Source organism: Lithobates pipiens, unplaced genomic scaffold, assembly GCF_037356315.1.
Source record: "Lithobates pipiens isolate NorthernLeopardFrog02 unplaced genomic scaffold, aLitPip1_a1.2 Scaffold_23, whole genome shotgun sequence".
NCBI lineage: Eukaryota > Metazoa > Chordata > Amphibia > Anura > Ranidae > Lithobates > Lithobates pipiens.
The window spans coordinates 120,966,786-120,980,391 of NW_027507785.1; the positions used below are offsets into that span (position 1 = coordinate 120,966,786).

At 42.3% G+C, this 13,606-nt stretch overlaps 1 protein-coding gene across 6 annotated transcripts in view; it reads right to left on the minus strand.

The window, feature by feature from the left end:
- LOC143927855 (6-phosphofructo-2-kinase/fructose-2,6-bisphosphatase 4-like) overlaps window positions 1–13,606 on the minus strand; it is a 189,278-nt gene that overhangs the window by 18,203 nt on the left and 157,469 nt on the right. For all 6 annotated transcript variants that reach the window (XM_077452282.1, XM_077452285.1, XM_077452283.1 and 3 more), the window contains exons 9-10: window positions 11,351–11,497; window positions 3,163–3,267 (exon numbers count right to left, since the gene is read on the minus strand). In XM_077452282.1, coding sequence (XP_077308408.1) covers window positions 3,163–3,267; window positions 11,351–11,497 — 252 coding nt within the window. The remainder of the gene's footprint in view (window positions 1–3,162; window positions 3,268–11,350; window positions 11,498–13,606) is intronic.

Genomic DNA, 13,606 nt, shown 5'->3' on the forward strand with positions numbered 1-13,606 from the left:
AAAGAGGGTGGGGCTTATTTGGGGGGTAGGGTTTATATTGCAGCCATCACCGACACTCACGCTAGGTCTTATTTTAGGGGAAACAGGGTAGCATTTTGCTTTTAGGCCAAAAAGTTTGATTTTGATCTCATCTGACCAGAGCACCTTCTTCCACCTTTGCTGTGTCCCCAACATGGCTTCTCGCTAACTGCAAGTGGGACTTCTTATGGCTTTTTTCTTGCCACTCTTCCATAAAACGCCAGATCTGCGCATGACTAATATTCTCCCACCTGAGCTGGGGATATCTGCAGCTCATCCAGAGTTACTATTGGCCTCTTGGCTTCTCTGATTAATGCTTTCCTTGCCCGGTCTGTCAGTTTAGGCGGACGGCCATGTCTTAGTCGGTTTGCAGTGTTGTCATACTCATTCTATTTTCGATTGAGGAATTCAACAGTGCTCTGTGAGATGTTTAAAGCTTGGGATTTTTTTTTTTTTTTTTTTTTATAACCTAATCCTGCTTTAAACTTCTCCACAACTTTATCCTTGACCTGTCTGGTGTCCATTGGCCTTCATGGTACAGTTTGTTCACCAAGGTTCTCTAACAAAGCCATGTGGGCTTCACAGAACAGCTGTATTAATACCAAGATTAAATTACACATTTGTGGACACCATTTACCAATTAGGTGACTTCGGAAGGCAATTGGTTCCACTAGATTTCAGTTGGGAGTATCAGAGTAAAAGGAGGCTGAATACAAATTGCATGCCATACTTTTCAGAGATTTGTAAATAATTTTGAAACCCATTTATAATTTTCCTTTCACTTCACAATTGTTTACCACTTTGTGTTAGTCTAGCACATAACATCTCAATAAAATACATTTATGTTTTTGATTGTAAAATGACAACATGTGGAAAATTAAGGGTGCGAATACTTTTTCAAGGCACTGCATATCCCAAGTTAGGAGCTTAGCTAGGGACCTTGCAATTTGCAGAGTCAGAAGTTATGAGCTGTTCGTTTAGCTAGGAAATCAAGGATTTTCCCTTAATGGTCGGGTGCAATACCATAAATGCATTACATGGCTACTGTTGGATGAAGTGGATTTAATTTAAAGCCATAGCCTCTGAACCTAAAACTGCAAAAGTCCCCTTTCTCTTTAGTAGGAACGATTTCCTCTAGCTCAGTATCTAACTTTTCTGTCTGAGAAAAAGGAAATTTTCTTGGCAACAATAAATGCGAAGGATTGTCAATATTCACAGATGCAAGGCCTTTTCTTAAATACATGTTTAGTTAATTCTATGTGGTCAAATCATTTTCTGGAGTCCAACTATGAAGATTTTTTTCACCATTTATCGTTTGACGTTTTGTACTCGTACACACAAGCTAATAATGGCTTGTACATTTTTGAGTCCACTAAAAACTGGACATATTCCTCATATCAAAAAGGATTTAATACAAATAAATACTGAGCTGTTAGTTAAATCAACAGTGTTTAGCCATTAGCCGATGATGCCCCATCTTTATAACTGAGATTTGTCTTTTTACAGTCATTAAGCAGGTCAGGTTAGGTAGCCAATAGCTCTGCAATAAACAGGACACAGCTGTTGAGCTAAAAGGTTTCCTGGTATAGTGTACATAAAACACAAGTAATAGCTGTGTCTGCAGTTCGGAAGAAAATATGGGAACATGTCTTACCGTACAAGAACATACTGATAACTGAATTATAACTGCCATAAAAAGGAGTTGTAGAGTAAAATACTAAAAACTTAGAACAACCATATAAGTGCATTATTGTAAAAGAAGACAGAAGATTGGTTTGCTACACAAACCATGATTGAGCACTATTAACAAAATATCCTGCATTTGGATTAAACAGATCTGATTCATCTGTATATGCATATAGGCTCTATGATGTACGTAAAAGTACTTTATTTTCGACATGTACATGAATATATGAAAAAAAAGGGTGCTTAAAGTAGATGTAAACCCCATTTACATGACCTGGGTACATGTATCTGTAGAGTTTAAATACTTATCTCTCTCCAAAGCCCTAAGTCTTGTGTCTTTCTGCTGCTCTGTTCCTGTTACCAGCATAACTTCTGACAAGCTCTCCGAGTCTGCTCATCTATAAGTTCCCTCCCTGACACACATTTCCAGCTGCTTTTATCTTCAAAGAGCTTGTCCATTCACAAAAGCTAGAGTCTACAAAATAGGGGACTTATGTCTTTTTTTTTTTTACTAGTAATGGCAGCAATCTGCAAGTTTTAATCGGGACTGCGATATTGAGGCAGACAAATTGAACACTTGACACATTTTTGGGACCACTGACAATTATACAGCGATCAGTGCCATATAATGCACCGATTACTGTTTAAAGCTCACTGGCAGGGAAGGGGCTTGACTCTAGGGGGCAACCAAGGGGAGCCAAAAGGAAAAAAGTGACACAAGTCAACGCCGATTTGCCCAGCCGAGCCAACCTACCACAATAAAACTGCGGTGGCTGGTCCAGAAGTGGTTAAAACAGAAATTCCCCTTTTGGGTAGCACTCCACTTTAAGCAATGGCTTTTTTACATTAACACTCTACGCCTCAGACCTGTAGCTCAAAGTAATTTCTGTACAGCTGAAGGTGAGAATTGCATTCGTCAATGACTACTAAGCTGCACATTAAGTTTTCCTATGAAGTGCCTTTTAAACAAGATGTTGACTCTCAGAAACTTGTCTTCTCATTCTGCTGAGTCTTTGGATCTGCCAGTCCTGTTCCTGCCAGTGTTATGCAGTTTCCAAGTATCATTTGATGGTGGAATGGAGTAGGAAACTGTACTCCCAGACCTCTTGACTTTTTTTGAAATTTCTTTAAATAAAACAAATAAACCCAGCCGGGCCTATATTTAAAAGTTTCGTTCACACTGGCTATATCAGTTCTGTCATATTTGTGGCAAGAAAAAATAAATAAAAAAAAGTGAATACTGGAATTAGGTTAATTCAGTTTCCATGATTTTGTATGTCCATCTTAAAGTTCAATTTATATCCACAAGAATGTAAAAGAATGCAGACCTTTTCTGTATTTTCTCAGCTGACTGATGTAAGCAGTAGACAATGTAGGTGCAAGTGGAAACCCACATGCCAATGCGGTACAGATGTTCTACTGTACATTTATATTGTGGCTGACAAAAAGCTCACCGACCTCTCCTTTTGGATAGCGGTATCTGTATTTATCCTGGTCCCGCAGGGCAAACTCCAGAGGAAAAGACTCCTGAATTTCTTCATAACGCATCTCCTCACATACACCCTAGTAGGAACATAGAATAAATTGATGTGGATCATGCAATGCACTGCAATTTGCAAAATATACAAGTACCAATTCAATAAAAAAAAAAAAAAAAAAAAAAAAAAAAAAAACTGAAAATGAAACTCAAGAAACAAAACAAAAGTGATTTAAAGATTATGAATAGTTAGGTAAATGCAAAATCAGTTTTTTTATTTGTGGAAGTAGGACTATGGATTTGGCACCACCTTTGCAGTTACTACAGCCCAACCCATCTGTTTGAATTTGTGTCTATTTAGCTTAAAAAAAAATTATATTATAATATAAAAATTATAATATATACTATACATATAATGTATCCTATACATACATATATTATATAACAGCTTACCTGTAAAATCCTTTACTTGGAGTACATCATGGGACACAGAGCCTTGATTACTTAATAGGTTATAGGCTACCTTCAGGTGATGGACACTGGTATACCCAATCCAGGAAGTTCGCTCCCTATATAACCCCTCCTCCTTCCAGGAGCACATCAGTTTTTGTAGCAAAGCAATATACTTAAATCCCCAAAAAGAGGGGAGGGACCTCTTTGTCCCATGATGTACTCCAAGAAAAGGATTTAACAGGTAAGCCATTCTAAAAATCCTATTTTCTTTATCGTACATCACGGGACACAGAGCCTTAAGTAATTACTTAATGGGACATCCCACAGCAATGCTACTCGAGGGGAGGGAGAAACAACCTGGAGGGTTCCCCCAGTCTTGAGGACCTATACTGCTGTGTGCAGGCGATATCCTCATACCTCTTTACACCAGCTGATTATTTTGTGAATGTATGCACTGAAGACCAAGTTGTTACAAATCTGAGCCATGGAGGCCTGATAACGCACTGCCTGCCCTGATAGAGTGCACCTTAACTTGAAAAGAGGGAATCTTACCCCTTAAATTTTAAGTTTGAATTATAACTTGCCGAATCCACTTAGCCATAGTGGATTTTGACGCCGCCTGTCCTTTCTTAGCACCCTCTGGCAGAATAAATAAGACATCAGTCTTACAAATTTGAGCAGTTGCCTTTAAATAGATTTTCACTGCTCTCACCACATCAAGACAATGTAGTGACTTCCCTGGAACATGGTTTTGTAAAAAATAATGGCAGGACAAAATCTTGGTTCAAGTGAAAACCTGAAACCACTTGTCAAAAAGTCTGAACAAGGGCGTAACACCACTCATCCTCATAAAAAAATCAAATATGGCTCTTAGCAAGGAGGGTTTCGGAATTGGCTGCTCTTTCTTGTAGAGGATATAGCAACCAAAAATACCAACTTCCTTGTCAAAAGGACTAAGGGCATAATGTTGTATCGGTACAAATGGCTGTTTTTGTAACACAGACAAAAAGAAGTTCAAGTCCCAAAGGTTCAAGGGAGGTTTGACAGGTGGATTAAGCCGCATCACTCCTTGCATAAAACCTTGGACTAAAGAATGTGTCGCATGCGGTCTTTGAAATAAGACTGATAAAGCTGAGACTTGGCCTTTAATAGTACTCAAGCCAATTTAATTTCTACCCCTAATTGTAGAAAGGCAAGAATTCTGCCTATGACATGTCGCCAAGGGTGCAAACCCTTGAATTCACACCAGGAAACATAAGCCCTCCAAAAACTCTATAATATATAGTTCTGGAAGCTGGCTTCCTTGCAATAATCAGGGTAGAGATAACTGACCTGGAGAGCCCACGTTTCTTCAGAATGTGGGTTTCAATAGCCAAGCCATGGGGGTCACCAACGCATGCGAGTGGATCCCTTGTTCTGGCAACAAAGTTGACCAACTTCATGTTGAACCTGGACACTAGAAGATCTATGTCCGGAGACCCCCATCTTTGGCAAACAGCCTGAAATATGTCGGGGTGAAGTAGTCCGCCTGCCAATTCTCTACTCCTGGAATGAAGACTGCCGATAGGCACGGAACATTCCTTTCTGCCCAGGTTAGAATATGGTTCAACTCTCTCTGCGCCGAGAGACTACTGGTGCCCCCTTGGTGATTGATATAGGGCCACAGCTGTGGCACTGGATTGGATCCAGACAGGACAATCCCGTAACCTGAAAGTCAAGGCCTTTAGAGCCAGACGTACTGTCCAAATCTCTAGGATATTGATGGGAAAGGTTCTTTTGGTTCTTGATCACTGTCCCTGGACAGTTGTCCTTTCCAGTACTGCTCCCCAGCCTAAAAGGCGGGCATCTGTCGTTACCACTTTCCAGATAACTGGTCTGAAGGATTTTCCTTTCAGCAGATTCCGAGTTAGTAACCAACTGAGGCTCGGACACCCTTGGGGACAGCCGAATTGGCAAGTCTAAAGCTTGAATAGTTTTGTTCCAAGCAAACATGATATTGTTTTGCAACAGTCTTGAATGGAACTGAGCATAGGGAACTGCTTCCAATGAAGCCACCATTGTTCCTAGTAACCTCATGCAAAGGCGAATGGAGGGATCGCCTTTTGACCTGACCATCTGCACCAGCTCTCTTATGGCGTTGATCTTTGCCTGAGGCAAGAACACCTTTATTTCTGGGCTGTGTCGATGATTAGACCCAAGTACTCCAGTCTTTTTAGTGGTATTAAGGAAGCTTTCTCTAAGTTGAGAATCCAGCATAAAACTTTCCAGGTTACTGGTTGTAATGCATACGCTTTGCTCGAGAAGAAGCCACTGACTGGTCTATTAGCAATAGATAGTCTAGGTACGCTACGACTGTTATGCCCTGTGCCCTTAACCTAGTTAGAGGTGGGGCCAGCACCTTGGTGAACACCCAGGGTGCTGTGGCTAGCCTGAAGGGCTGGGCTACAAACTGGAAATGCTGCTGTTCTAACTGGAACTGCAGAAACTTTTGGTGAGCGGGAAATATAGGGACATGCAGGTATGCATCCCTGATGTCGATTGATGCCAGAAGTTCTCCTCCTAGGATAGAAACTACTGACCTGATCGACTCCATGGGAAAGGAGCGGATCTTCAGGAACCAATTTCAATTTTTTTTTTTTTAGATCTAGAATGGGTCTGACATTGTGGTATCGCCGTACTCGGGAGTAATAGCAGAATGTGTTTTGGGGTGTAATTTGTGGTATGCATATGCCGTGTGAGAAATAAACTGATATGACAATTTTGTGAAAAAAAATAAAAATAGTAAAAAAAAAAAAAAAATCTTGATTTTGCAAAGAATTGTGGGAAAAAATGACAACTTCAAAAAAACTCATGCCTCTTACTAAATACCTTGGAATGTCTTCTTTCCAAAAAGGGGTCATTTGGGGGGTATTTGTACTTTTCTGGCATGTTAGGGTCTCAAGAATTCAAATAGGCCGTTAGTACTTCAGGTGTGATCAATTTTCAGATATTGGCACATAGCTTGTGGACTCAATAACTTTCACAAAGACCAAATAATATCCACCAATTTGTACTTATTTTTACCAAAGATATGTAGTAGTATAAATTTTGGCCAAAATTTATGAAGAAAAAATTACTAATCTGCTAAATTTTATAACAGAAACAAAGAAAAATTCATTTTTTTTAACAGGATTTTCTGTATTTTTTCTTTTATAGCAGAAAAAATAAAAAACCCAGCGGTGATTAAATACCACCAAAAGAAAGCTCCATTTGTGTGAAAAAAAGGACAAAAATTTCATATAGGTCCAGTGTTGCATGACTGAGTAATTGTCATTCAAAATGTGAGAGCACCGAAAGCTGAAAATTGGTCTGGTTATTAAGGGTGTTTAAGTGCCCAGTGGTCAAGTGGTTAAGCAATTTAGCATAGTCTACAGGACAAGTCAGGCTTTTGTTCACACGGGAAATCGCAGCGTTAACTACTGGTACTTTCCATCTCTTGGTGAATTTCTCTTCCATAGGATAGAGAACTGAAAATCTTAGGAGGGAGAAAATGCTTATCTGGGTGATCCTATCAAGCAAAAAACAAGCTATTCTAGTAATGCATGAACAAGAAACGCATGAGAAGGCTGAGAAGGTTTTAAGGAACCCAAGAAGAAACAGAGCTTTCAGGAGACTCTGTTTGGGGAAAAAAGGGGGAAAGAACCATCTACGCAAGAGCTTGTATCAGTAATTTCTCAGATTGTGGGGCTGAAAAAGGTTCATCTACCGTTGTTTCCTCCACAAAGGAATCAGTTTGGTTTACCTCCTGATTGACTGAGGGTAACACCTCATCCTGAGCCCACTGTTCCCCTTGCAAAGGTTTTGAAGTAGGGGAGGGGGTTCTAGCATGCTTCCTATCCATTTGAATGGAGGATGCGATTAAAGCCGCTAATCTTCCTTCCAGACCCTGCAGGGTGGAGGAAAGGACATCTTCAGTCACGTATACAGGGGCCGAGATGTGAGAAGCAGTTGCACCATCAATTTGTTCCAATGGCTCCTGGCTTGCCGTAACTGGTAATGCAGGCAAGGATGACAGCGTGGAAATGCGACTCAAGATCCTAGTGCCTAGGGGTGAAACTCTTAGTCCTTTTTTGGTCTTTGTGGTGTAGGCATAGTCCTAAGCAAAAAAACAGATGCGGTATACAATTGCACTTAATTGCTGAATATAGTCATGACAAATAAAGCCGCTATAAAGTTCAGCCTAGTGCTGGGGAAAAAAAAAAAAAAAAAAAAAATTCCTTTCTGTATCAGGAATGCCAGCTTGCAACCCTAATGCATCCCACAGCTCTTGTGTGCAGGCTGCTTGTTTCCTCCTCGTCAGCCGAGGAGAGACTGTCACAGCTGAGTTTTATCTGTTTTTCCCCCCCCAAGAAAAAATACTGCCCCTCTTCATTTAAAAATGTTCCCGCGCTCGTGAGCGGGGTTTTCGGGTCCCAACACGAGGGGGAGGGGGAGGCCGAGACCTGTTTAGCAGCAGGCACACAACAGTAACAGCAGTCAACAGTAACAGATAGTTAATAATATTAGCAGTATCAACGTGACCTTCGCACCCGCTCTGCGAAGGGGGGGGTGGTAATGTAAGAGGGGTACACCACAGATGTCCCCCTAACCCTCCGGTCCCTCAGGGGGAGAAAGAAAACATTTGGCAGATTTTTTTTACACGAGAGGAATCCCCCTGCACACACTGCTGCGGCCACATACAGACTGAGCTTTACAGTGAAGACAACAGAGTAAAGTATGTGCATAGACTTCCTCTAGTGGAGAATTAAGACAGGACATTTTTTTTCCCTAATAGAAGAATATATAGGTGTTTTTAGTACCCAAGTTTCTTCCCTTACCTTATCCCCACCGCAGGATTTCCAGAAATGACAGTCCAACCTTCACGGAGGGCTGCGTTTAGCAAACCTATAAGGACCGAGTCCCTAGATATCGGGGTTCCAACTCCCTTGGTCCTGTAAAGCACCCCACCAGGAAATCATTAAGTAATGCAGCAAGACCTAAGCCCTGGGTTCCTGGGGTCCAGCCTTACAAAGAGGCGTTACAGGCAAAAACCTTGTGTGTCCGATAAGAGTCCCCAGGTACCATCCCGCTTAGGCCTCAGTAGCACTTTGGATGCAACTCTGGTCTATGGAGGCCATTTCCATCCAGCATGGATCCACGTCAATTATTCTCCTGGAGAGCCTCAGAGCACATCTTCACTCGTGACCAACACCTTAGACCCTGGTGGAAAAACGAATGTGCTCCTGGAAGGAGGGGTTATATAGGGAGTAAACTTCCTGGATTGGGTATACCAGATTCCATTACCTGAAGTTGTTCTATAACCCATTAATTAAGGCTCGGTGTCCCATGATGTACGATGAAGAAAAAAATAAGTTTGAGATGAAAGGTTGGACAAGGCAATGGTTTTGCAATCAGAGTTTCAAATTCAAACCTAATGTGCTCAGTAGGATATAGGCAATAGCTTTGTACAGGACACTCAAGTTACTCCGAACCAAAAACTGGTAAAACCATGTCAGGAATGCAATTTTAAGAACAGGGGCATGGTCACACTAGATTGCAAAAAGTCCTTCCCTAAACACTTGCCACATTACTGGAAGAACAGTTGTCAAAAATATTCTTTGCAAAATGTAGCATTTGCATACTCTTCACTGGAAACTCCTGAAAAAAAAACTTTTGAAGGGGGTATCGCATAGGTGGACAAAGTTGTTAATATTTAGTTTTATAACTTAATTTGGCATAGAACAATTAAGTGTCATTTCATGAAATAATTTATGAGGTCGTGTTTAGGGGTGGGGCAACTGGTTTGCATTTCTTGTGCCCGAATTTCGGGAAGCTAAACACTTCTATCATTTATATTTAAAGCCAAAGAAGCTGCCATTGTAGCCTCTGATTTGCAGCAAACATGATGCAGCACGTGTGATCTGTCATGACATCAGCCATTTACAGGATTGACAGTTCAGTTAAAAGCACAAGCAACCATGACAGTCATTCGTGTAAATTTTTTACATAACTTAAAATGATGGGTTTAGTGCAGCTTTAATAATGTGATAATTTCCATCGTTTTTTCCCCCTAAAACAAAATAATGTACAGCCTCTACATTGGCACAGTTCTGGTTACCATCACTAGAAGGCGAACTTTTTCTAGGTACCGTATATACTCGAGTATAGGCCGACCCGAATATAAGCCGAGGCCCCCAATTTACCCCCAAAAAACTGGAAAACTTATTGACTCGTGTATAAGCCGAGGGTGAGACATGGCTGTCCATCCCTGTGTGTGTGTCCGTCCATCCCTGTGTGTCCATCCATCCCTGTGTGTGTATCCATCCATCCATCCATCCCTGTGTGTGTGTGTGTGTGTGTGTGTGTGTATTCATCCATCCATCCATCCCTGTGTGTGTGTGTGTGTGTGTGTGTATCCATCCATCCATCCCTGTGTGTGTGTGTGTGTATCCATCCATCCATCCATCCCTGTGTGTGTGTGTGTGTGTGTGTGTCCGTGCAGCTGTGTGTGTGTGTGTGTGTGTGTGTGTGTGTGTGTGTGTGTGTGTGTGTGTGTGTGTGTGTCCGTGCAGCCTTGTGTGTGTGTCCAGCCTACCTGTGTCCCAAGCCTCCGTCCCGAGCCGCCGTCGTCCCGAGCCTCCTCCGACCCGTGCCGTGCCTCCTCCGTCCCGTGCCTCCTCCGTCCCGTGCCGTGCCTCCTCCTTCCCGTGCCTCCTCCGTCCCGTGCCGTGCCGATGGATCGCCGCTCTTCTCGGCGGCCATTCTACAATTCAAAATTCCGCCTCCGCCTGTGATAGGCGGAACACTCAATTTCCCAGCAGCCTGTGTTCCGCCTATCACGGACATCCTCTCATACTCGTCCGTAGTATGAGAATGAGCGGATGTCCGTGATAGGTGGAACACTGACTGCTGGGAAATTCAGTGTTCCGCCTATCACAGGCGGAGGCGGAGAAGGAGGCGCGGCTTTTAAATTTTAATGTCCGCCGTCTGTCTGCTCGATACGCTGATCGAGCAGTCAGACAGCGGTGACTCGAGTATAAGCCGAGGGGGCACTTTCAGCCTCAAAAAAGAGGCTGAAAATCTCGGCTTATACTCGAGTATATACGGTAAATGCAAGTTGGTAATAAAATTTGTAACTAAGGGTGAATTCACACTGTATGTAGTGACAGACGTTTTATCGCAAGCTGCAGTGCAGTTTATGATGCGATAAAACGCAAGCATGATACATCTTAATGCGGCCCACGTACCGAATCGCGTGTAATGTACAGGAATGCAAATTGCTGTGAAAGTGTATATTTTGCAGAAAAACAAAAAACACACCACACCACACAAACCCACTGCCAGCACATGCAGGAGCAGCAGCATTTTAGCAGTGAAAAAAAAAAAAAATGATGCATCTGTGAAGTGTGTAAATACACATTAACGCTATTAACGCATGAGCCCCAATTTACTTCACTGGCCAAAATAAAGTTATGAAATAAATTACCGCCCTAGCGCTTGACACACATAAAAGGCATTTACACACGTCAAGTTTTTTCTGAAAAACACTACTGCTAGACGAAAGGCGTCTAGGAGAAAGAAACAGGTCAGGCTGAGTTTTTAGTTATGGTGGTTAGGGTATATGACAGTGGGGGGGGGAAACACTGCACATAATGTGAAAGGAGCCCTTAAAACTATGCCTGGTGGAGGAACACTTACAGCATCAATCTCATTCAGAGTTTTCCACTGTTCATATGGCACACCCAGAGCCTCTGCTGTCTGTATTGTTCTCTTCATCTGGCTTGTCCACACTTTGAGTTCATGGATATTTTGTTCATGGATGTATTTAGCCAAGCATTTGGCAAACTGAGGAAACAAAACAAACCATTTAGAACTGTGCAACAAAACACTTTGACTTCTAGACAACTATAAAATTACAAAGATGTGCCAACGATATACTAAAAACCAAGATACACAAAAGTTTAATTATACTGGACAAAAAAGACAGGAATTCTAACTTGTGCCAGGCACTATAGCATGCTGCACCTAGGTAGGTGTCCAGGGATCTCTGTGCTATACATTAGACGGACCCATGGACTCGTTGGTGCTGACAGAAAAATGCACCAACAGAATATGCACATTAGTAGTACCAGATGCAACACGCAGTTGAGGAGAAAAAAAAAAAAAAATTGTGCAGATTCACAACGGTGAAAGTGTTGTAGTCCGCATTTCTTAGTGGCCAAGGCACAGTAGCATCAGCCACTTACCACGGCAGAGGTCTTCACACTCTAGAAAGGATGTAATACATGGTGGGCATAGCCAAAGGGGTCTTCAGGGAAAGGGCCCGCTGCTGGCAGACCACAGTCTTGGCTCTACTGCTTCATCCAAGGAGGGTACAGGTACAGCCCCCAAGGCTCAGCCTAATACCGCTTACACACGATCGGAATTTCAGCCAGCAAAAGGCCGATGTGAGCGTTTCATCGAAAAATGCGACCGTGTGTATGCTCCATTGGAATTTAGCTGGCCAAATTCCCACCAGCAAAAATTTTAGAGCACGTTCTCAATTTTCCCATGGGAAAAACGTTCGGATCCGAAAATTCCGATCATGTGTATGCAATTCTGACACGCAAAAACTCACGCGTGCTCAGATTCAACTACAAGATGGAAGCTATTGGCTACTGGGTATTGAACTTCCTTTTTCTAGTCCCGTCGTACGTCACCACGTTCTTGACGGTCAAAATTTGGTGTGACCGCGTATATGCAAGACAGCTTGAGCCAAATCCCGTCGGAATAACCATCAGAGCTTTTTCCGACCAAAATTCAGATCGTGTGTGCGCAGCATAAGAGTAAAAGCGATACAGAAGCTGCAAAAGGAGCCACAGTGGTTAAGGTAGGTGCAGCCTGAAATCTCGATAGACTTATCTTAACCACTTCAGCCCCTTCCTGACCATGCCATTTTTTGCAATTTAACCGACAATTGTGCGACGTTGTACTAAAACAAAATTGATGTCCTTTTTCTCCCCACAAATAGAGATTTCTTTTGCGGCAAAAAAAGAAAAAAAAATGTCTTTAGTTTAGGCCGAAATTTTTTATAATATATAATATATTTTATATTTATTATTTTTTTTTACAGAAATCGCAATTAGGCATATATTAATTTGTGCAAAAGTTATAGCGTCTACAAAAATAGGGGATAGATTTATGGCATTCATATTTTTTTTTATTAGTAATGGCAGTGATCTTTTATTTATATTGGGACTGCAACATTGCGAAGGACACAGCGGACATTTGACACTTTTTTGGGACCAGTGACATTTATACAGCAATCAGAGCTAAAATTAGCCACTGATTACTGTATAAATGTCATTGGCAGGGAAGAGGTTAACACTAGGGGGCGTTTAAGGGGTTAAATGTGTTCCCTGTGTGTGTTTCTAACTGTGGGGGGGAGTGTGGCTGACGAGGAGACAGATCGTTGTACCGGGATTTGTGCGGCGTGCGTCCCGGTTCTCGCTCTGTCACAAGCGATCGCAGGTGACTGGTGGTCATCGCACCTGCACATGGGCTCCGGGGACACGCTGCGTGCCTGCTACAGCATCGTAAAGAGCCAACATACAGCTAAGATGGCTCTTGCAGTAGTGTCAAGCTGCAGTATAACGCGGCGGCTGGTCGGGAAGGGGTTAAAAACCTTCAGAGGAAAGCGGTAAGCTTCCCTTGGTAAAGAGGAGGTGGCTCTTCATGCAAGAACAGTAGCAAAAAACTGAGGCTAGCTTGGAGTGGAAGGGCTTAGACAAGGGTGTTTTCTTGCAGATTTTTGGCACAACACCCGATTTGTTCATGGAAGCTATATACTAAATCTTCGGGTGGGTTACTTCTACTGTTTCTACAATGATTCGTGTGGAGATCAATGTCAGGGTGGCCTCTCAAACTTCCACCAATGTTCAATAGGAAAAAACTAAGGGACACATTCAAAAACCG